The following is a 26,197-nucleotide window of genomic DNA, read 5'->3' on the forward strand; positions in this document are numbered from 1 at the left end:
ATTGCCATTTAAATGGGAAGAGTTAGACCAATTGCTGATGTCAAGTAATTATTCTAGGGTCACAGAACGGTTAGTTGCAGAGATGGCAATGCATCAACCTACTCCCCCTGTTCAATCCTTCAATTAACAACCAGTTATTATCATATGAAATAATGATCCAAATCACGAATAATAAAAGAAGTGCAACTCTTAGATTTCACTTGAAACTGGAAAACTGGAAAATATGATGAAAGATAGGAATTGTTAAGGCTGGTGGAGTTTTGAATTGGTTTAGCTATTCTGGAAAGCAATTTTGAATTATACCCCCAAAAAAGAAGCTAAAATGTTCATACACTTTAATTCAGCAATTCTAGATGCTAGATGTATAGACCTAAAGTGATTAATATTTTAAAGGCTCCATACACCCCGAAATATTTGTGATAGTGTTTTTGTTTTGTTTTGGGTTGTACTAGAAAGTTACTGGAAATAAAATAGACATCCAAGGATTAGGGAATGGCCAATCAAGTTGTGGTATGGGAACATCATGGAATATTACTATTCCATAAGAAATGATGAACAAAAAGAATTGGAAGGCCTATTAACAAATATAATTCACACAATGACTATAAAAATAGAAGTGGAAACCACAACAATTAAACAATTGACACAGAATGTCATGAATTTAAAAGAAGCAAACTTGGTCCTGAAGAAATATAAGAAGGTCAATCTCTCCATCCTTTATTTGATGAGGTGAGGGTCTCTAGGTGTGGAACACTGCATACAATGCCAGGATATTTTTTTGATGTGTTAATTTTGCCTCCACCCTCTTTTACTTTGTCAATAGGGGTAGGGAGGAATAATTGATGTAGGTAATGTAAAAAAATATGCGTATTCATTGAAATCTATTTTAAAATCTTTTTCAGATTATAAGTGGAAAAATAAAGCCGTATGTGTAAACACATACATGTCTGTATTTATGTGTGTATATATTCTTTCTCAGAGCCAGGCACTTTTTGCAAGGTTTTAGGCCACAAAGGTGAGTTAGCCTCTGCCCTCAACGAACTTAAATTCGACTAGAGAGATGCAACCATGGGTGTGCTGCAACCAATTCAAACAGACTCAAGAAAGAAGATTGATAAATTTTCATAGTGAACATTTACACTTTGAAAATCAGCAAACACTACAGATCAGCCCTTGATTTATTGTTTTGTTGATTGTCAAGATTTAAAGTGCTGGAAATGTAGATTACATTTTAAAAACGTGTTGTGGATACCTTATTTTTTCCTAGAGAATCAATTGTTAAACATTTACTAGCATGCCCCTGGTGCAACGTGCTCACAGAAGAGTAAATATAGGTTATAGACAAAGTAAATACAAAGAGATTTGAGAAGAATGAAGTACTAATGTGTGAGGAGATTAGGACTGAATTCTTGAAGGATGTGCCATTTAATCTGGGCCCTTGAAGGCACTTAAGAGTTAGAGACGAGGAGGAAGAAAACTCCTTCTATAGTTTATAGGGTAGTTTAGATAGAGAAATAGACCTGGGAGATGGAATGTAAAGAAAGAGGAGAAAAATAAGAATTGAAACTAAAGGGCTGTCCCTCAATTGGAAAATGGCTGAATAAATAGTGGTATATGGTGGTGATGGAATACTATTGTGCTATAAGAAATGATGAACTGAATGATTTCAGAAAGAGTTGGAAAGACCTACATGAACTGTTGCAGAATGAAATGAGCAGAACCAGGAGATCATTATACCCAGTAACTGCAATATTGTGGAATAATCAAATGTGTTGCTAACAGCAATGAAATGATCCAGGACAATCCTGAGGTCTTATGAAAAAGAATGCTATCCACCTCTAGAGAAAGAACTGTTGGAGTAGAAATACAGATGAAAACATATGATTTATCACTTGTTTATTTCAGTATAAGTTTTGGTTTTATAAAATTATTCATTTGTAAAAATGAATAATATGGAATATGTTTTATGTGATAATACATGTATAACCCAGATTGATTGCTTGTCATCTGGGAGAGGAGAAAGAAGAAGGAAGAGACAATATGGGTCATATAACTTTGGAAAACTCATGGGGAAATTTGTTATTTAAAAAATTATAAAAAAAGGAGGGGGAATAAGGTAGCTAAGAGTACATGGTTAATGTAATAAGCCTGCAAAGATAGTGATAAAGCAAACTATGAGAGACTTTAAATGCCAATTAAAGAGTTTCGTAGATGTACTGGGGAACCTCAGGAGACTTCTGAACACTGAAAAAAGTCCTAACCATGTTTCACTTCATGCCTTCCTTTCCAGAGGTTTTCTCAACTATATCTCATGTTCTTTCCTTCCATTAAACATTAAATCAACTCTACTATTGCTCTTTAAATTGATGTATCAATCTATTCCCCTATGCCCTCATTGCCATTCACCCATCTCTATAGGTTCTAGAACAAAATGCCACCATCTTACCACTTATATATGTGGTTTTGTCCATTAGGGTAAAAGCTCCTTGAGAGGAAGGATTGTTTTTGCTTTTGTATGGCTTAGCATAGTGAATGCCATAGGATAAGTGCTTAATACATATTAATATTTCTTATTCATTTCACCTATCTGAGCTGAAGATTCATACAGTCAGACCTGTGCCTTAACACTATCATTTTGGCAGGTGGAGAAGAGAGATAGAGAGTGAACAGACTTGAAACAGTTAGACTAATCTGAAAACAATAAATGCGTGCTGGCTTGTGGCTGCCATTGTCCATGTTAAAAGTGACGAGGACCTGAAGCAGGGTGGTGATTGCAAGGTAAGAAGAAAGAAGGAATAGATGTGAGAAATTCTGAGGAGGTAGAATCAACAAGACGTGACAAATTATTTGACATGGGGAGGGGGGTAAGTAAGAGTAATGATTCCTTTTCCCCTCTACCACTTTTGGTTACTTTCCAGAAATATTTGAAGCATACCAATTGACACTTCTTACTTACAGGATGATGCTATGTGTCATTCAAGACCTTCTATATGAAGGTTCTTTGACCTTTTGCCAACCATTCATTGGAAAATGAATGTGCTTTCCCAGATTACATATAGCAGTAGTTGTCCATTTGGGATCTGTAACCAAGATGGCTTAATCTATGCAAAAAAGACATAATAAAATGACCTTCAGAAATTAAATTAAAATATGAATTCTATAGATTAATAAAAAAGCAAAATACGTTAAAAAACAATAACAGATTTGATTTTAAGAAGGAAAAGCAACCACCCACGACAAATAAAGAAGCATATAGCCTCATCTAGAATTACTGATATGATCAGAATCCTTGCTGGCCTAAACATTATACAACCCTTGAATGTTATAGATAGAGATCTTAGAACGTAAAACGTGTTAAACTAGAAAGGACTTTTGCAGACCATATATTCATATAATCATATAAAATTTTAGACCTGGAGTAGACCTTGGATGTGCAGCTTGAGGGATCTTGAGCTTATTGAATATTTAAAGAGTTGTAGCCTATTGGGGGGAAATAGTGTGAGGCAAAAAGGCCATCACTGTTTCTTTATGATTTCAGTCAAACAAAAGATGGGAGTGGGAGGGAAGGAGGGACTGTAGTCAGCACGGAGCCGGAAGGCATGGAGTAACAATTCTCCAACTTTAATATCTGCTGTTTCATTTTATATTCATCATGTCAGCATAATCTGCTTTTATGGGAATCGTCTTGGTTCCCGACCAAATGTGTTTAGTCCCCCTTTGCTTCAAGTTTGATTGTAATATGACTTGAAGACTTCAATGAAATGTTTATATGTAACGAATGAAGAAATATAAAAGAGAAAATGCAATTGGAAAATCAATCAGCAGGAAATCTGGGTCTGGCCTTTCTCTTGTGCTCACTATCTCTTTGACCTTTTTTTTTTTAATGGATGAAGGGCTGGATTATCTGGACAAGGACCTCTACCGCAATTCAGGGAGGTACCTTACTTTGGAGCCAGTCAATATTTTTCTTTCTCTGAGACAGAGTATTCGGTGCTGGAAATAGTCCTGAGACATTGTGTTGATTCAATATTCACTATGTTTGTAACTGTTTCCCTTTGACATTTGCTAGAACCAAGTGCTTTTAAAAATGCAAACCTCAGGGATATCCTTTCCTGACTTTTCAGTTGCACTTTGATTAACCATAACCCAGGGCTAGATGAGGGAATTCTACCTTAATGCCTATGCTATAAGGCTTTGTTACTTAAGTTACTGTGGCTAAGTCACTTCCCCATATATGGGCTACTTAGTGTTCTCCTAGGTAAAATGAGGGGGTTGGAATTCTCACTCACCGAGGTTCCTTCCAACTGTTATACCGATGCTTTATGTTTCATCAGTCTGTTAGGAAGTTTCTTATAAGGTGAACATTAGCATATTCTTTCCTTTAAAACCTATGATTGAGTTAATACATGTTTTCATTTAAAAAGAACAAAGTGAGCAGTGGACACTATTTAACCCAGAGAGATAGGTCTCTAAAGGGAAGTTTCTGACAAAAGAAAGGGAAATTGTAATGGTGGGGTGGCTGTGGGGAGGTGGGGTGAGCTGCATTGCTGTGGAATTTGGGCATGGCATGCAGGGAAGTTCCCTGATATTTCACTTCAACTGCCTGCTTTGTCTACAGGGGAAGCGGAATGTGCTGGGGGATTCTTACTCTCCTTTCCTTGACTCCCAGGGGCCTGGAGCTGGAAGCTCTGCTTAGGTCAGTCCCCTCCCTGTCTGCCAACAGTGCCCCTTCCCAGCTGGCTCTCAGTGACTCCTGCCATTGCTTTGCATGGATTGATAGAATAATTAGCTGGGTGCTGAGCAAGGAAGTTTACCTTAATGGCCTAACCTTGCTTCTTGCTGGGACATAGCCCCAGGGCTCAGAGCATGCAACCAGGCCAATGGGGAGCTGATTGACTGAGGCCCTGAGTGAAGAGGAAAGCAGCTTATGTGAAGCCCACTGAACCTACAGAGCTGTGACCCTTTTTAACACTTTTACAGTCAGATGAAAAACATATTTGGCAGGGGAATCACGGAGGCCTAGAATTTTAGAGCTAGAAAAGACATTAGTTAAAGTCAAGAACATAGAACATCAGAGCTGGAAGAAATATAAAGAAATATGAAGACCTCCAGTCAGCACTGAAGAGATCTTGTTTCTGGATGTTGACACCTCCGTGATCTCATCGATGTGGCCTTTCACTTCATGGGGCAGATTCAAGCCCGTTTGTGCCTTTTCAGTCTATGTAATTCTTGTCTGTGTATCCTTGTCCCCATAGCCACCATGCTGGCGTTCTTCATCTAGAGCTTTTCAATTGGCAGCTCTGTAGCATTTGGGTCTTCTCATCCCTCCCTCTCCCTAGACGGCTGACCCACCTCCTTTTCTGGAGCATTTACTTCCTCCGTGCAATCTATTCTGCCAGCTTTTTGAACGCAGGTTATTGTTACATATTTGTTATCATGTCTGCCCATAGTGAAGCTCTCGATTTAGCCCTGTAGGTCACTTGTGACTTCAAATCGCCAGAGAAAAATGAAAAGAAATCATAATAATATAATTATTATTATATAATAATATATAAATAATAATATAATTACTAGGAAAATATTTGTGAGTGGTGTATATGTGTATATGTATATATACATCTATACATCTATGTGTATCTATATCTGTGTATATCTATATGGATACACATTGGTGATGGCAAACCTATGACACGCATCTCAGCACTGACACACGTAGCCATTTTCAATGATGCGCGGCGCATACAGAGAAGTATGGCCACATGTCGAGGATGAAACATTTGTTGTGGTGTAGTGTAGACACTCTGTGCACTATAGATAACAATTCTACCTATATTAATTTACCTATTTTGGTTTGTTAAATACAGATATATATTACAATGATACATTTTTGTTATTTAAACTTAAATATCATAAAATTATGGTTTTTTTCTCGAAGTGACACATCAGCTGAGTTATGCTCGGTTTTTTGCTGAATTTTAATACACCAGGCTCAAAAGGTTGTCCATCACTGGTATTACACTCACAAATGCATACATATTCCCCTCCTCTCTCCTCCTGTCTCCCTAGGATGCATTTTGGAATCAAATCCTATTTGTGGTATCATATATTTGGAGCTGGAAGGGACCTAAGAATGGGGTGGGGAGTTGGTATGGGAAGGAAATAAGCATTTTACAGTGTCTGCAGGCACTGAACTAAGTGCTTTACAAGCATTGTCTCATTTGATTCTCAAGACAACCCTCCAAGATAAATGCTATTATTAGCCCCATTTTATAGTTGAGTAAACTAAGGCAAACAAAGTTAAATGACTTGCCCATGGTCACGCAGCTAGTAAGTGTCTGAGGCTGTATTTTAACTCCAGGTCTGATTACAGAGTTTGGTTTATCACATTACCTAGCTACCTGTACCATTGATTCAGGGGCAACTAAGCGACTCATTGGATAGAGAGCCAGACCTGAATTTGGGAGGACCTGGGTTCAAATATGACCTCAGATACTTCCTAGCTATGTGTACCAGGGCAAATTACTTAAACCCAGTTGTCTAGCCCTTGCCTTGAAACTGATACTTGGTATTGAAGCTAAAAGAAGTTAAGGATTTAGAAAGAAAAGAAACTGTTGGTCCCAAATGCCACATGTAACAGATAAAGAAACTGAGGTCCATTAAGATGAAGTATGTCACCTAGAGTGATATAGGTGTTAGGTAGCAGGGCTAGGATTCAAAATCACATCCTTTGATTCCAAAGCCAGCAATCCTTCCACTAGCACCTCTGATACTATTAGAGCTAAAAAGAACCTAAGAAATCAAGTTCAACATTTAGTCCATTTTACAGATGAAGGGATCGAGAACCAGAGAAATTAAATGACAAATATAAGCCCAGGAGACAGGAAACTGTAAATCTAGAATTTGTAGCAAGGTGTCATAAAACTAGGGCTCTTTTGTTGCTATTATTTTGTTGTTAGTGCTGATATTTTCCCACACATAGCTACTAGCCTGCCTTCACTGCCAGGATGGGAAGGTTAAATTTTGTCACTCCACACTAAGAACTCAAGAGTCTTAGATAAATCTCAAAAATCTCATTGTGTCCTCATATCCTTAGTATTAGAGCCAATACCTGTACTCCCCAGATGATGAAATATTGTGAACCTTGAGCACCTCGTAGAAAGTTACTATACAAATAAAACTTCATTAAAGTAAAGGTTAAGAACTCTTGGCTGGGCAGTCAAGAAAATTTACTTCAAGTAGGGGGGAAAAGAAACCTACCATAAACTTTCTTGTCCCTGAATTTGCTTTTAGTGTTACTTAAGGCAGATGCTAATAGAATGAACCTTTATCAGTCAGATTCTTCCTAGGACTTGAAGACCCTTTGAAATATCTTGAACTCAAATATCTTAATCATATTTTTAATAAATTTACATAACTTATTAATCTAACATGATTCCTTAAAGAACTTAAAAGTCACATAATTTTGTAATACAAAAATGTGTAGGATCATAGATTTAGAGTTGGAAAGGCCAATAGAGGCCATCAAATGTAAGTATCTCATTATGCAGATGGGGAAACATTCACATAGGGGTTAAGTGACTTAGCTAGGCTCATTCAGAAAGTATCTGGGATGAAATTCAAACCTAGATCTCTTTGTATCTGTGTCTAGTGTAATATTTACAATACTATGTTCCTGTTCCTTCTGAAAACAGAAAATCTAGAGTCAATAATTTTTAAATAGGAGTTCATTTCACAGTATGCCTCTTGCTATAATGATTATTACTGTGATTTTACCCTGGTTTCCTCTATTGACTGCTTCTTTCAACAGCCTCTATTATGCAGGTCTCTAAAATACTGTGGTTTAGATTATTGGGTTTTTTTTAACATATTGTTTCTTAGTCAAAAGATAATCAACTGAATAGTTGTTTCCTGACTGTATTTGATTATTTAAATTTTGGTTTTTTATTTTCAAATTTCCTCCAATTCAAGTTAAAAACTTGGTCCTCAAAAATGAGTGCTTTTCTAGAAACAATAAACAAAAAGCATTTTAAAAGTGCCTTCTCCGTGCCTGGAACTGTGCTAAGTTCTGGGGATACAAAGAAATGAGAAAAGGAAACAAACCAAAAAAATCCTCTTTCTGTTCTGGAAGGAGCTCACTCTATTGGGGAAGAGAATAAAACCAAATTTGAGCAAAAATGATACATATAAGATAAATAGGAGATAATCAACAAAGGGAAAGTGTTAGCATTAAAGTTGATCAGGAAAGGATTTTTTGTAGAAGACAGAATATGGGCTGGAACTGGAAAGAAACGAGAGATAGAGATGAAGAAAATTTCAAGAATGGAGGAAAGGTTATTGTTTGAAGGAAGGAGGCTGGTATCCCTGGTTCGTTGATTATGTGGTGCAAAATAAGATATAAAAATATTGAAAAGGTAGGAGGGAAATAGGTTTAGAAGACCTTTGAATGTCAAACAAACAATTTTATATGCGGTCCTAGAGATGATAGGAAGACACTGGACTTAATTGACTATAGGGCTGGCTCGGTCAGATCTGTCCTTTAGGAAGAAGATTAATTTGACAGCTGAGTAGAGAATATACTGGAATGGGGAAAGCCTTGAGAAGAAATCAACCTCAAATCTATTGCAAAAGTCCTTGTATATGGTGATAAGGGGCTTCACCAAGGAGGTAGCCCTGTTGAAGAAGAGAAGAGGATGTACAATTTACTATAGATATTATCAAGACAGAAACAACAGGACTGGAAACAGATTGGAAAATGTAGAGTATGTGAGAGAAAATAGGGAGTTGAGGATGATGCCTGGGAGTGCAAGCTTCAGTGTCTGGGAGAATGGGGTGGTATTTACAATAATAGGAAAATCAGAAGGAGGTGAGAGGATGGGAGGACAGTTGGAGATTATAAGTTTAGTTTTGACATGTGGAATTTAAGATGTCTAGGGGGACATTCAGTTCAAGATGAGCTACAGGCAGTTGGAGTTAAAAGGCTAAAGGTTAAGAGAGAGCGTACAGGACTGGATAAATAGATCTGAGAATTATCAGCACTGAGATGATAACCAAGCCCCAGGGAGATTATAATAGGTCTAACTAGAAAAAAATCTAAGCATTCCTGAATGTAAGTTCCCTGAGGAGAGGGCTTTATTTTTCCTTTTTTCTTTTGCTTGTCAATGTTCTTATATATAGTAGGTATTTAATAAATACTTTGTACTTTAAATTAAATTGAATCTACAGTGTTTGAAATACATATACTAACATGGCTATTCAACCCAACTGCACATTTTTCATCCATTTTAATTTCCATCATGAATTGTTTGGCTGGTCTCCTCTCGAAAAACATATTTCATTAAGGAAACCCTGTAACATTTGGGAGGTTGAAGCAAAAAGTACAATGTTGTTCACAAATGGGAATATCTGTAGAACTTTAGCATTATTAGAGAATCCCTCTTTCACCCAAATCTTGCACAGAGCATCAGCAATAATAGCAGCAAACAACTTTGAAGAGCATACGTGCATTTCTTTGTTTTATGCTTCACTTGATGTAAATAACCAGAGGATCATTAAACAGCATTGCTTTCATTTATTAAGAAATATTGCATAATATTAATATGTCCAAGAATCTTTGAGGCTTCCTTCCAAATCAAATGCAATTTTTTATCTTGCAATTCAATTAACACAATGAGAACTAACACAGTGAGAACTATACCTTTTAGACAATGTATGATAATAAAAATGTATAGTTTTCTAGATATGTTTATATGCAAAAGTCTATCTATTTCTTTCTCATATTTCAAAGATACCTCCAATATGTATTTAGATCATCATAATGAATAAAGTGAGCATATAGTTTTGTAGTGGGTGGTTTTCTTTCTTTTTCTTTTTTAAACCCTTACCTTCTCTTTTAGTATTAGTTCTAAGGAAGAATATTGGTAATGTCTAGGCAATTAGGGTTAAGTGAATTTCCCAGTCATGCAACTAGGAAGTGTCTAAGGCCAGATTTGAACCCAGTCCTCTAGACTCCTGACTTGCCACTCTATCCACTGTGTAATATCTTTTGGAAGATAATAGTGATATTCATTGAGTTTTTTTCTTTCTTTCTGGTAACTTAGGGACTTTAGAATAAAGAATGTAACAACATAGAATGTTAGAGTCTTATCATAAATGTAAACTTAAAAATTAGTATACAATATCTCCAAGTATTATATTTAATAAGATTTATTAATAATAACTTGAAGTAAATGAAAATAAAAAGCTAGAGTAAAGAGAGAGCTAACCCTGACACCATCACAAGAGAAGAGAGAGCAAAGACCAGGTTACAGCCAATTTGTAAACAAAATGAGAGGACACAATGTGGGTGTAAGAGAGAAAAGGAATTTTGGGACGAGAAAAAGAATTCTTGGAGATGGAGTCTTTAGGATACAACATTCTAATTACACATATCTCTAGAATATAGAATATTAGAATATAGTATAGGCATATTTGTTTTCCACTGAAGTCTTACAATGTCTTTTTGTGGAATAGAAGTGAGCCTGGATTCACAGAAGTTTTGCCAGCAGAGGAGACCTTCCCTCCAGAAAGGTTTTGAGTCTTCTTATCTGTAGACCAGTATAGTTAAATTCCAAAGGGTGATATAATACCAGGTTAGCTGTAGCTGTAGTTCTGTAGATGGTATAAAGAGCAATTGCTCTGGAGTCACAGAATTCGAATTCAAATCTTGCCTCTTTTATTTCCCTCCCTATGTACCTTTAGGTAAATTGAACATCTTTGGAACTTAGTTTTCTCATCTGTATGGTGAATGAGTAAGACCAAATGGCCCTGAAATGTTTTTCAGTTCTACACTTATTATTCTGTGATATATTTTTGAGGTCAGAAATTTTCAAAGGCTGTTTGCCATGCTGAAGAGAGCCTGGAGTTTACAAAGGTGAAAGGGATATCCATACCAATAAAATCACTCACCCTTTAAGTTTTGAAGGCAAACATTTTAGGTCTGTAAAGAATCTTAGGCATCATTTAGGATACCCAGTCCATCCTTTATCTTATAGATGAGGAAATAGAAGTAGAGAGGTAGAAATAAATGGCTTTGCCAAGGAAGGTCACAAAATAATGTGGTGACAGAATCTGACCTAGAACCCAGATAGAAAGAATGTCAATGTAAGACTCATAGTTTCATTGATGATCCTATTTTAATAACTTGGGAAGTTGTGCCAAAAGAACACTAATAGCACATATGAATGTAATACTAAAGCATTTCTAAAAGAAATTTGGCAAGCCCAGAAGTCACAGAGATCTCTTAGTGATTATTATTTTATATTGATGTTTCATTAAGTTCTGCCTTTCTGTAAAACTATTCAAGCATTTTATGATTTTTTTATTCTTGTTAATTTTTAGTACAATCAGGTCAGTTGGGAGTGCTAAGACTTTTTATTTTAGATCCTGTTCTTCCATTTCCTATGTACAGTGGGAAAGAAGAATTTTATACAAATTTAATCATGGTATATTAGAGAAATAAAGATAATCGCCCACCAAGATTACTGCTAAAAAATAAAACCAAAACCAATCTTTTTAGTTGGACAGGTTGACAAAAATTTGCATATGCAAATCTAGAATAATAACTTTAACCTGGGTCAGGGGATTAAATTGAACTACTTTTTTTGTTGTGTGGCCCAGAACAAATCACTTGAACTTTCAGTATTTCATTTGCCTCATCTGTAAAATAGGGATTCAATTCTACACACACTAAGTACACAGTGTGTATAGAACACTAGAAAGGATGAAAATTTTGTTAAGAGACACATAGGCTCTCCCTTCATTGAGCTTATTATTTAATACTATGGATAAACATTTTAGTCCTATGTACCTCATGGGGGCTTTTAAAACTATAAAACACTATGTAAATGTGATGAGTATTTGTATTAAATTGGAACTGAGACTGATAAAGAGAAAACAACTTACCCAAGGTCACATAATTCAGTCCCTGTTTGGCTTCTTTTCATTATGTACTTCCAACTTCATAGGTAGCTAAAGTAAATTTTCCAGAATAATCTTGGTGCCACTCAAGAAAATTGTGTATCATGGTATACCCTCACAGGTGTCTCCAGAACACTGAGTATGGACTACCCAATTAATCCAAATACTTTTCTGTCTTTTATCTCTTCTAGAGATGTCAGGAACAGCAGCAGACATCTCCTTGGTACACTGGCGGCAGCAGTGGCTGGAAAATGGCACCCTCTACTTTCACGTCTCCATGGGCAGTGCTGGGCAGCTATCAAGGGCTACTCCTCCCACTCTCCAGGAGCCATCAGAGATTGTGGATGAGCAAATGCACATTCTGCATATTTCTGTGATGGTGAGTAATTAGGAAAGTAGGGAGGAAGGCCATGACTAAACATGTCAGAAGACTTCTTGGCATGAATTGTTTATTGGGAGGTAAGGTGAGGAAATGATACTTTGAGGCTTGCTGATGGGAAGAAAGTCTCAGCTGTAAGAGGGGATGCCATTGTGATAAGCCAAAGGTCATTTCAATTTCCAAATATCACTCAGGCTGGCAAGAACCACCAATCTACCTGTTATTGGGGATAAACTAATTGAGTTTCATACAGCAAATTGAAAACCTTTTAATGTCTTAGTCTTTTAGCTGAAGTCATTGGGGACATCTGTTTATTATTTGAGCTTATAGCCTGCTCTGGCAGTAAACTTTACTCTTTGATAGAATTTTATAAAATCAAGAAACATCAGAATTATAAAGGAACCTAAAACCCCTTAAATTCTAGAACATAGGACATAGAGTTTGCAGTTAGGACATGGAGCTCACAATATTGGTTCTGTGAGGGATTTACAATATAGACAGTTAGATAATGGAATGTCAAAGTTTAGGGGATGATAGATTTAGAGTTGGAAGGGACCTTTAGAATTCATCACTTCCAAATTGCTCATTGGCTATGGGAGGAGGTTGGTAGGAGGGGAGAGAAAGAACATGAATCATGACCATGGGAAAAATATTCTAAATTAATTAAATAAATATTTAAAAAAAGAAAGAATCACTACTTCCAACCCTCTGATTTTACATATGGAATAACTTGAGGCACAGAGATGTTAAGTGATTTTCTCAAGGGTAAACAACTAAGAATGATATAGAATTAGAATCTGAGTCTTCTTGACTGCATGTCTAATCCTCTGTCCATGACACCATACTCCCTTCTAAGTTGAAAAGAATCATCTAACCTTTCTCATCTTCAAAGATCTATAAATTTCATCTTACTTTGTCTATCACTCTTTTCAGGAAATAGTGTTTGTTTCATACATCCAGAATGGAGGTCCTATCAGATTGATCTCAGCTCAGGTCAGAACCTTCCTTTGAAAGGATATCAATGACATTACACTTAGGATGAGAAGTTCAAGATATATAAAGGAGTTCAAAGTGTTTGGGAAGATATCCAGTGATGCCACATTACATTTCAAGACATTTTCCTGTCCATTATGTCAAAGAATTCCCAAAATAACTCCAATTGGCTATTATTTCCTTTCCTCAAATGAGGAAAACAAGTCATAGAGAGATAGAATGGTTTATTAAGGGCATTTCAGCAGAGAAACCCAGCTTTCCAGACCCCTAAATCTATACTCGTGGTGTCCTCCCTGTTCCTGCCTTCAAATCCTCTACATTTCAATGTTTGGGTTTGGTCTGAATCTGGGAACGTGTGTGTTCTTTTTTAGAAATACTCATATCCCAGCCAGACAGCCACTTTAATTTTGGACTTAAAGTATGCAGATCACGTGAGGGAACAAATCAAAGTTCTTTGTGTTGTGTAAGAAGTGTATGTGAGAGAGTTCTGTGTGTGAGTGGCATATATGTATGTGTGTCTAGATCTATATTTAGATATATCTATATATAATTAACAACACACGTATGTATACTTAAATATGTATTTGTATAGACAGACAAAAATGTATATTTATATTTGTATATTTTTATATCAAAAGATGCAGTTAAGCTTGACGCCATATGAGAGCATATATGTTGTTACATAAAATGAACACAAGTTTATTTGATGCCAAATGAATGTTCAATCACACTAAAAATGTGAGGGGCCTTCATGTGCTTCTTCAGATATAGGCTAGATAAATGGGAGTGGGGTGAGGAAGGGAGGGGATATTATGTGTTCTCACTTTTCCCCTCTGATTCTGGGATTTTATCTCTAGGAATCAGAGATTAAAACTAGAATTCAGCTAGAGCATCAGATCACTGACATTCACTGGTGCTGATTTTCTCTCGACAAGGCTAGTTATGTGTAGTGAGAACAGAGAGGTGAAGCTCTGCTCTGGCACTTTCCTTCTGGAACTTTAAAGGTACAGTGGACAGAGTTCAGAACTCAGAAAGACCTGAATTCAAATTTGTTCTCAGGCACTCTGACCCTCAGCAAGTCACTTACCCACTGCCAAACTAGGTTTCCTCATCTGTAAAACAGGGATAATAATAGCACTTACCTCCCAGATTGTTGTCAGAATCAGACGAGATAATATTTGTCAAGTGCTTGGCACAATGCTTGGCACCTGGAAGGTGCTTAAAAGTTATTATTTTCCTTCCCTTTCTCCCATTCCTGTTTTCCTTTCATTATCTTTTTTCCATTTTCATCCCAACTCCTAAGGCTACCAGTGCCCTCTCTCTTTTTTCCCCCTCAAGATTTTTTAATTATAGTTTCTATTCTTTTATTTAGCCTCCCTCATCAACATTTACCTGTTGCATATCTTAGCTTTTCTGGTCCTCATCAGTATGGTATGAGAATCAGTCTAATACAACATAGTAGATGGAGGACAGGAATGGGAGTGAGCAGGCCTATGCTATTTATAATCTTGCTCTTGGAACCTTCTTGCCATGTGACTTTGGGCAATTTAGTTCTCTGGGTTTCCATTTCTTTATCTGAAAAGTTATGGCCTTGTAATTAGATGGTTTCTAGGGTCCCTTCCAGCTCTAATATTCTGTATCCTAACATTCTATGACTTTATTATTTATATCTCACATACTTATTAAAGGACTTGAGGCATCTTACACTTAATTAAAGACTGAAACATAACACTTTTGAATATAAAGCAGAATGGAAAACCATCCAAAAGGAAGCAGACGGAATCAATGTTTTTAGGCACTTAAAAATAACTTCCAAGTATCACTTCAGCTGATGAACCAATGAGGTTATAGCATTTAGGCAATGAATTGTGTTCTAAATCAGAGTAACTATATATGTTTTCTCAGGCTCCTCACCTTGGTAGAGTGATGGGAAGTGTGAGATCCCACTTCTGACAAAGCCCTGTTGTCCTTGACAACATCACTATTGTTAATACTACAACTTTTGTTCCATCACTACCTTAGTCAATCTAGTTAATGCTGTGCTGGATCATCCCCCCACCTATGCTCTTTTCCTTGCTTTGGTTTTATTGCAACATGAAAGAAGTGAAGATATCTGTCATGGATAGAGTAAATAACTATGTGCAAGAACATAATGGCCTCTCTTATTCTAGGGCTTCTAACAATTAACAAATAAGACTACGAGAGAGTAGAACTTTTGGACTTGTCCCTGTTGGAATTGTTTGCTCTATTTCTTTTCTAATTTTTTTAAACGCTTATTTTAAAAACCATCTTAGGAGGCAACTGGGTGACTCAGTGGATTGAGAGCCGGGCCATGAGACAGAAGGTCCTGAGTTCAAGTCTAGCCTCAGACAGTTCCTCGCTATGTGACTCGGGGCAAGTCACTTAGCCCCTATTGCCTAGCCCTTACTGCTCTTCTGCCTTGGAACCAAAATACAATATTAATTCTAAGAAGGAAAGTAGGGGTTTAAAAATTTTTTTTAAAATCTTAGAATTGATTTGAAGTATTGATTCTAAGACAAAAGAGCAGTAAGGGCTAGGCAATTGGATTAGGTTACTTGTCCAGGGTTACACAGCTAGGAAGTGATTGAGTCCATATTTGAACCTGAATTCTACTGACTCCAGTCCTGGCACTTTATCTACTGTACTACCCTAGATATTCTATTTGCCCTGTTTCTATTGTAGAAATATTTATCTGAGAAGAAGAGTCAAGGAGTAAAGTAAAATCTTTGACAGAGAATACTATGGATTACAGTGAGGTCTATTGTTCTTTAGTGACTGTCTCTGATTTTCTCTGTGTTCCTAATGTGGTTCCACAAGAACAGCATGTATTCCAGCTTCTTCTTACTCTGGGCAAGAGTAGTACCCTGATCCTACCCCCAATGCTCATTTTACCTGAAAATAAAAACAAATAAAAATTAGTGGTATGTCCTTCAATTGGGGAATGGCTGAACAAATTGTGGTATATGCTGGTGATGGAATACTATTGTGCTCAAAGGAATAATAAACTGGAGGAATTCCATGTGAACTGGAAAGACCTCCAGGAATTGATGCAGAGCGAAAGGAGCAGAGCCAGAAGAACATTGTACACAGAGACTGATACACTGTGGTAAAATCGAATGTAATGGGCTCCTGTACCAGCAGCACTGCAATGACACAGGACAGCTCTGAGGGATTTATGGTAAAGAACACTACCCACATTCAGAGGAAGGACTGCAGGAGAGGAAACATATAAGAAAAACAACTGATTGAATGCATGGGTTGAGGCGGACATGATTGGGGATGTAGACTCGAAACTACCACACCAATGCAACTAACAACAATTTGGAAATAGGTCTTGATCAATGACACATGTTAAAACCAGTGGAAATGTGCATTGACCATGGGTGGGGGAAGTGCGAGGGGTGAAGGGGAAAGTAGGAGCATGAATCAGGTAACCATGTTAAAAATGAATATTAATAAATGGTTAAAAATTAGTAGGCTGTGGACCTATCTTTAAAAAAAGTGAGTTCTTCCATTTACTGTGTGTCTTTGGGGATATTACTAAATTTCTCTTAACCTCAATTTCTTCATTTATAAAATTCTAGATGGTCCTTAAGGTCATTCCTAATTCTAAGTCTAGGATCTTTTGACTAATTGTATCATGTTTGCTGACTGGAGCAAGCTACTTCAACACTTTAGTGCAGAAAACATTTGGATAAATCTAGATATGATAAACTGTGTTATATCAATGAAAGCTTCAAACTTTAAAAAACCCTTTGAGTTAATAATGAAAGACTAGATTTCAAACTGGAGAGAAACTAGATGCCACCTGGCCAAATCTCATTTTACAGATTAGAAAATTGAGACCAACAGAAATTATATAGCTTGCCCAAGCTCATGTAGATAATAAGTAGAAAAGCTTTCATTGAAACCATACCCTCCAACTCTAAATCCAATGTTATGCTTCCTGTACCCTTCTGCCTTTCTGCTTTTTGAAGCTCCTATGTTTTCCTATGTTAGAGGTCTGGATACTTTGATAAGTGATGATCTGGAGAAGAGTTCTCTCACCTAATGTTCTTCTTTAAAATAATGTTTTATTTTCCCCTCTAATTACATGTATGAATAAATTTTAATATTCTTTTTTTAAGTTTTGAGTTCCACATTATTTCTCTTCTTCTGACCCTCCTTGCTCCCTAATACAATAAGCAATCTAATATATATTTTACATTTGTAATCATGTAGAACATTTTTCCATATTAATTATTTTGTGGATAAGATCTCAAATGAAAAGAACAAGAATAAGGAAGAGTTCTTTCTCAGAGAACAGAAGGCATTTTTCATCATGAGTCTCTGAGATGATGTTGCTGTCACTGTGTACAATGTCTTCTGATTCTGCTCACTTTATTTTTCATCAGTTCATATAAATCTTTGCAGATTTTCCTGAAATCATTCCTGCTGTCATTTGTTTTAGCACAATAGTATTCATCCAGGATTCTATTCACCATAAACTTGGTATTGAGAACAGGGAAAACACTTCTTTTCCTCTTGCAGAAAGGCTATGACTATACTCTTCTTTCAGGAACAACCACCTAGGTTCTACAAACACGTAAACCATCCTGGGCTGTTGGAGTTGAATCAGAGTGGGTATTTAGGGCTTGTTAGGTTGAGAATAGAGGATTTTTCATGTTGAGGTCAGATGTATCACTTTATATTATTAATATCCAGAAGGCAGGAATTAGGTACCTGCTGAATCCTGTAGGTGAAAGGGGATTATGAGAAGTCATGCGGTCCAATTCCTTCACTTTATAGATGAGGAAACAGCCTAGAAAGAAGTGATTTGCATAAGGCTATTAAACTCCAGGAATTCTCTCCTATAATGCCCTATAAACCAATGTATGATGATCTAGAAAAATATCTAGAGGAAGGTCTCTAACAAAGATTTGGAGTAGGGACAAGAATCCATGGACAGGATTGCATTGTAATCAGATGAAGGGAGTATCTGCCTCCCTGATACCATTTATCATTCAATGAAATGCTTTTTGAAGTCCTATATGCTTCTGTTATTTACCTTGCAACCCTAGACAAGTCACTTATATTTTCTGGGTCTCAAATACTTCATTTATAAAATGAGAATGAAAATACTTGAACTACTTGCTTCTCAGAATTGAAAATGCTTGGCAAACCTCAGAGTACTATGGAAAGATGAATGTTTGTATTTGTGTATTTTTGTGTAAGAGAGATCAATAGACAAGGGTTCAAGATAATAACTAGAAAACATGTAAAAAGAGCTAGTGAGGGATGAGTCAAGAGGTATGTAGATCAGAGTGGACTGAGAGAGAGGACATAGAGATCTGCCTGCAAAGGGGAAATTTCACTGAGCCCAGAGGACAGTTTCTAGAAGGCCTCAGGTTCCCTGAAGGCAGGGTTGTTGGGAGAAAAGAAGAGAGAAGGCAGAAATGCTGCAGTGCAGAACCAAATAGAAGATAAGGGGGGAAGAGAAGGCAGGGGAGCTCTGGAGATGCTGCAGTGCAGAGCTGAGCAGAGGAGCAAAGTTTATCTGCATATATACAGATGTGCATGGGCAGGTGTTAGAAGGGGGAAAAGGCAGCAGGACTCAACTCATTCTACCTGCAAGCATTCTCCTCTCTTGCCTCTAGTAACTTTCTTATCATTTCTCCTTTTTATGTACCTTTTCATTGGAATTCTTTTGGGGATTTAGGATCTCATTCAAATGACAATGTGTGTGTGTGTCTATGCACACATATATATGTATATATATATATAAATCTATATATTTATGTGTTTATGTGGAAAGAGAAATAGAACTATGCAGATAGTCTACATACAAAGATATATATATATATATACATGCAAAGAAACTACATATTAAACAGATTAGGCATATATATGTATAAAAGACTACATGTACATATATATGTGTGTATGTATATATTTAGAGAGAGAGAGAGATTGTCTCCTTCTTTCTAAAAAGTTCCAGAGAAGGCTAGCCAGTTATAAGACTGCATTATCAGCAAGGTTGATTCATGTAGTCTAGACTGTCTCTTCTCCTTCAATGGCTCTCCAAATTCTCTAGCTCTTTGATTCCCACCCAACTCCATTCTACCTGATCATTCTGTTGCTCCATTTCCTATACATCAAGGAAGAAAAGGGTCTGATAAACTCATTCCCATGGTGGTATTGTGAGCTATGTATTCCCCTTCCCAGAGGGATTTGTGAGTAAAGAAAATATATTCATGATTGTTAAGATTTTTCTTTGCTTCAGAAAAGCCCTACTCAGATGCCTCTTGATGACGTAGAGAAAATTCTGAATTCTTGATGGCTATAAGGGCAGAGCACAAGCAATGGCAGCCTTATCAGTTCAAAAGACTTTAAATACAAAACCCATGATGGATTGTATGTCTGCTGTCCAAGCACCATTCTCATATGGCCTGGGAGGGGAAGGATTTTTTGACTAAAACAACTCATGGAGACTGTGCATGAAGTTGCCAAGGGGTAGTCATCTACATCAGTAGATAGAAGCATCATCCACACTAATGGAATCGCTGATCCTTGAAGTATTGATGTCAAAATGTTAAAGCCTTCTAGGTAGACAGTGAAAGTATTTGATCTCTATTTTTAGATGAGAAAACTGAGGCTCAAGGAAATTCTGTAACTGGGGAACTTGCACATGATTTTACAGCTTTCATTAGAGTCCTAACTTGAAAGAAGGCTGCAGACTGGGGCAGACATTGAGGGATGATAGTAATACTTGAGGATAGATTTTTTGGAGCGACTCTTGGCATCCATTCAACCATATCAGGTCAGTGTAGTTTTATGGGACCTAAAGCAATGATTAACTGGTACTATATAGTTGTGAGTGTCAGAGATAGAACTCGATGATAGCCCCTTTCCAACCTCCATACTTTAGTACTGTGCCTTGGATGCTTTGCTATCCTAGAAGATCCTCCTCCCCTTATGGCCCTTTCTTCCTATTTGTGAGTCCTTTCTAGAACTGCTATTTTGAAGAAGGATACAGACCAGCCATCCTTCCTTTCTCTCCCATGTAACTTCACCTCCACTCCCCTGGACATAGATCTCATAAGTAAAACAAGGCTGGGATGAAGGGGTATCACTCTTGAGAAAAAGAGAAAAAGTTCATGTACTCAAACCAGGGCAGCTAAGTGATGAAGAGGATAGATCACTGGGTGTGGAGTAAGGAAAATTCATTTTCCTGCTTCTGCTTTAAAATCTAGCCTTAGACTTCTTCTAGGTTAAGATGGTTGCAGAGTAGAAGCAGGGTGCTTTACTCTCCTTACCGACCCATATAGAATACCTCCAAAGGACAAAAAAAAAACAAATCAAGATGAAAGAAAGGACCCCACAATAGGGTGTAGTATTGAAGGTATGTGGTATTTGGGCACTTCCACGCTATAAGTGGGGGAAATAGCTCCCATCAAAACACGAGCTGATCAACCCTCCCCAATCCCACCCACCCATACCAGAGTCAGAGGCTGTGCACCAGAGTTAGAGCAAGAGGGGGCACAAAATCTAGCTCCTTGGCAACTAACTGGCACCACTAGGAGCTGCCCCCTGAGAGCAGCAAGACTTGGGCTCAGAACTTGGGCTCAGGAGTGGGGCTGAGAGAAGAAGCAGACCGTGGAAGTAGCTCAGCATGCTGAGACACAGGGGAAAACCTCAGGTGGAAGAGCAAGTGTGGGTCAATTTCCGGACTCTGGGCAGCCAACTAGGATCACGGGGGCTTGACCCTGAAAACAACTAGACCAGAGACTCCAAGAAGCTGGGGAGCACAGACCTTGGGCTCAGGAGAAAGGCTGAGAGGGGCCATGGACAACAGAGGCCTAACATACAGTGGAAGCCAAGAGATTCTCAAAGTAGCCTCAGGAAAAAAACTGCTCCTTAGCTGCATACAAAGAAAGTCTGTCAGTCTTACTCAGACTTCAGGCTGAGAAAGCATAATGATGCCAAGCAAGGCCCAAAAAATAACCACCAAAAAGAGCAAGAAAAAACTTTGTCACTTGATAACTTCTGCACAGAAAAAAACCAGAAAACCAAGGAGGACAATCAATTAAAGACATTTAAACCGTCCCCCCAAAATGAAAATTGGTCACAAGCTCTTGAAGAGTTCAAATCTGAGATGATGAGAAAGATGGAATAGATCGGGCAAGAAAATAACAGTTTAAAAGGCAGAATTTCCCAATTGGAAATTGAGGTTCAGAAATCAAATGAAGACCAGAAATGATGAGGTGGAAGCCAGGAAGAGCCAGATAGACCAGATTGAAAAGGAAAACCAAAAGATTATAGCCAAAAATCAGTCTTTAAGAGTTAGAATTGAGCGAGTAGAAGCCAATGATCTCACAAGACAACAAGAATTAATAAAGCAAAGTAAAAAAAACTGACAAAATAGATGGAAACATGAAAAATCTCAACCAGAAGATAATACATCAAGAAAACAAGTCTAGAAGAGACAACTTGAGAATTATTGGTCTTCCAGAAAAATCAGAGACAAATAGAAATCTAGATATACTACAAGAAATGATTGAAGAAAACTGCCCTGATGTCCTTGAACAAGAGGGCAAATAGACATTGAAAGACCCCATAGAACAGTGATTCCCAAAGTGGGCGCTACTGCCCCTTGTTGGGTGCTGGAGTGATCCAGGGAGGGCAGTGATGGCCACAGGTACATTTATCTTTCCTATTAATTGCTATTAAAATTAAAAAAAAAATAATTTCCAGGATGCTAAGAAATATTTTTTTTCTGAAAAGGGGGCTGTAGGCCAAAAAAGTTTGGGAACCACTGCCATAGAAGACCCTCTACACCAAATCCTCAAGAAACAATTCCCAGGAATGTAATAACCAAATTCAAGAGTTTCCAAGTTAAGGAGAAAATATTACAAGAAGCCAGAAAGAGACAATTCAGATATAAGGAAACACCAATCAGGATTATACAGGATCTGACAGTCTCCACACTACAAGACCTCAAGTCTTGGAACATGATATTCAGAAAGGCAAAAGAATTCGGTCTACAACCAAAGATCCCCTACCCATCAAAACTGACTATATACTTCCAGGGGAAAGTATGGGCATTCAACAAGAGAGAAGATTTCCAAGTATTTGCACAGAAAAGACCAGGAATAAATGGAAAGTTTGATATCCAACCACAAAAACCAAGAGAAACATGAAAAAGTAAATAAGAAAGAGAGGGAAAGAAAGAAAACTCTTATCTTTAAATTTCCTTTTTCAAGGTCTTCAATAAGATCAAATTATTTGTATTCCTATATGGAATGTTATGTATAATTCTAAAAAAATTGTACTGACTATTATAGTAATTAGAAGAATTAGTCATAAGGAGAAGTTAGAGTACTAAATGCTCTAAGATGATATGGTGGGGGGAATGCAGGGGGGAAATAGAAGATGGCACAAAAAGTTACTTGAAGGAATAAGAAAAATGGGATAATTTATACGACACAGAGGGAATGGGAAGGGGAGGGGAGGAATACTATAATAAAAAGGAGAGGAAGAGGGCATAAAAGTAGGAAATAGATAGTAAAACCATACTAGTGGGAGATCTAAATATTCCTCTATCAGATCTAGATAAATCAAACCAAAAAATAAATAAGAAAGAGATAAGAGAGGTGAATAAAATCCTAAAAAAATTAGAGTTAATAGATATGTGGAGAAAAATGAATAGGGACAAAAAGGAATACACCTTCTTTTCAGCTGCACATGGTACATTCACAAAGATGTGCCATGTACTAGGGCATAGAAACATGGCAAACAAATGCAAAAGAGCAGAAATAATTTAACCTTTTCAGATCATAATACAATAAAAATAATAATCAGTAAGGGCACATGGACAGGCAAATTAGAAACTAATTGGAAATTAAATAATATGATTCTCCAAAATCAGATACTTAAAGAACAAATCATAGAAACAGTTAATAATTTCATTCAAGAGAATGACAATGATGAGACATCCTACCAAAATTTGTGGGATGCAGCTAAAGCAGTACTCAGGGTGAAATTTACACTATTGATTGCATATAATAACAAATTAGAGAGGGCAAAGATCAATGAACGGGGCATGCAAATCAAAAAACTAGAAAGGGAACAAATTAAAAGTCCCCAGCTAAAGACTAAATTAGAGATTATAAAAATCAAAGGAGAAATTGAAAGTGAAAGAACTATTGAATTAATAAATAACATTAGAAGCTGGTACTTTGAAAAAACAAATAAAATTGACAAAGTATTGGTCAATCTAATTTAAAAAAGGAAAGAAGAAAAACAAAATATCAGTATCAAAGAAGAAAAGGGAGACCTCACCTCTAATGAAGAGGAAATCAAGGCAATCATTAAAAACTATTTTCCCAATTATATGGCAATAAATATAGCAATCTAGGTGATATGGATAAATATTTACAAAAATATAAATTGCCTAGATTAACAGCAGAAGAAATAGAATACTTAAATAATCCCATAGCAGAAAAAGAAATTGAATAAGCCGCCAAAGAACTCCCTAAGAAAAAATCCCCTGGACCAGATGGATTCACAAGTGAATTCTATCAAACCTTCAAAGAACAACTTATTCCAATACTATACAAACTTTTTGACACAATAAGCAAAGAAGGAGTTCTACCAAACTCCTTTTATGACACAAATATGGTATTGATCCCAAAGCCAGGGAGATCAAAAACAGAGAAAGAAAACTACAGACCAATCTCCCTAATGAACATAGATGCAAAAATCTTAAACAGAATACTAGCAAAAAGACTCCAGCAAGTGATAACGAGGGTTATTCATTATGATCAGATGGGATTTATACCAGGAATGCAAGGATGGTTCAACATTAGGAAAACCATCCACATAATTGACCATATCAACAAACTAACCAAAAAAATCACATGATTATCTCAATAAATGCTGAAAAAGCCTTTGACAAAATACAGTACCCATTCCTACTGAAAACACTAGAGAGTATAGGAATAGAAGGGACTTTCCTAAAAATAATAAATGGTATATATCTAACACCATCAACAAACATCATCTGCAATGGGTATAAATTAGAAGCTTTCCCAATAAGATCAGGAGTGAAACAAGAATGCCCACTTTCACCTCTAATATTTAAAATTGTACTAGAAACACTAGCAGTAGCAAGTAGAGAAGAAAAAGAAATTGGTCTTATTAAAATAGGCAATGAGGAGGCCAAGCTATCACTCTTTGCAGATGATATAATGATTTACTTAAAAAATCTTAGAGCATCAACTAAAAATTTAGGGGAAATAATCAACAATTTTAGCAAAGTTGCAGGATACAAAGTAAACACACATAAATCATCAGCATTTACATATATTTCCAATACATTACAGCAGGAAGAATTAGAAAGAGAAATTCCATTTAAAAACACTGTAGACAATATAAAATACTTAGGAATTTATCTGCCAAGACAAACACAGGAGTTATACGAACACAACTACGAAACCCTTTCCATATAATTAAAACTAGATCCAAACAATTGAAAAACATTTATTGCTCATGGATAGTATGAGCTAACATAATAAAAATGATCATCCCACCCAAATTAATTTACCTATTTAGTGCTATGCCTATCAAACTACCAAAAAAACTTTTTTTACCAAATTAGAAAAAAGTATAACAAAGTTCATTTTGGAAGAAGAAAAGACCAATAATATCAAGGGAAATAATGAAAAAAATATGAAGGAAGGTGGCCTAGCAGTACCAGATCTTAAACTGTACTATAAAGCAGTAGTCATCAAAACAATATGGTACTAGCAAAGAGACAGAAGGGAGGATCAGTGGAATAGACTAGGAGTAAGTGACCTTATCAAGACAGTCTTCCATAAACCCAAAGAACCCAGCTTTTGGGAAAAAAAAACCACTATTTGACAAAAACTGCTGGGAAAATTGGAAAACAATGAGGGAGAGATTAGGCCTAGATCAACATCTCAAACTCTATACTAAGATAAACTCAGAAAGGGTGAATGACTTGAATATAAAGAAGGAAACTATAGGTAAATTGGGTGAGCACAGAATAGTATACCTGTCAGATCTATGGGAAGGGAAAGATTTTAAATCCAAGGAAGAGTTATAAAAACATCACAAAATTTAAAATAAACAATTTTGACTACATTAAACTAAAAAGGTTTTATATAGACAAAACTAATGCTACCAAAATTAGAAGGGAAGCAAAAATTGGGAAAAAATCTTTATAACAAAAAACTCAGACAAAAGTCTAATTACTCAAATATACGAGGAGCTAAATCAATTGTACAAAAAAAATCAATGCATCTTTGAATCGATAGATGGGCAAGAGACGTGAATAGGCAATTTTCAGCTAAAGAAATCAAAACTATCCATAAGGACACGAGAAAGTGTTCTAAATCTCTAATAATTAGAGAAATGCAAAGCAAAAGAACTCTGAGGTATCACCTCACAACTAGAAGACTGGCTAAAATGACAACAAGGGAGAGTAATGAATATTGGAGGGGATGTGGCAAAATTGGGACATTGATGTATTGCTGGTGGAGTTGAATGGCAATTTGGAACTATGACCAAAGGGCTTTAAAAGACTATCTGCCTTTTGACCCAGCCATTCCACTGCTGGGTTTATACACCAAAGAGGTAATAAAGAAATAGACTTGTAAAAAATATTTATAGCCTCTCTCTTTGTGGTGGCAAAAAATTGGAAAATGAGAGAATGCCCTTTGATTGGGGAATGGCTGAACAAATTGTGACATCTCTTGGTGATGGAATACTATTGTGCTCAAAGGAATAAAAAACTGGAGGAATTCCATGTGAACTGGAATGACCTCCAGGAATTGATGCAGAGTGAAA

At 36.6% G+C, this 26,197-nt stretch overlaps 1 protein-coding gene across 1 annotated transcript in view; it reads left to right on the forward strand.

Moving 5' to 3' along the window:
- The first annotated feature begins 8,790 nt into the window (after positions 1-8,790).
- Positions 8,791-26,197, forward strand: part of ASTN2 (astrotactin 2) — a 970,320-nt gene continuing 952,913 nt past the window's right edge. Inside the window, exons 1-2 of the mRNA XM_044659771.1 lie at positions 8,791-8,863; positions 12,147-12,334. Coding sequence (XP_044515706.1) covers positions 8,791-8,863; positions 12,147-12,334 — 261 coding nt within the window. The remainder of the gene's footprint in view (positions 8,864-12,146; positions 12,335-26,197) is intronic.

Source organism: Gracilinanus agilis, chromosome 2 (genome assembly GCF_016433145.1).
Source record: "Gracilinanus agilis isolate LMUSP501 chromosome 2, AgileGrace, whole genome shotgun sequence".
Classification (NCBI taxonomy): domain Eukaryota; kingdom Metazoa; phylum Chordata; class Mammalia; order Didelphimorphia; family Didelphidae; genus Gracilinanus; species Gracilinanus agilis.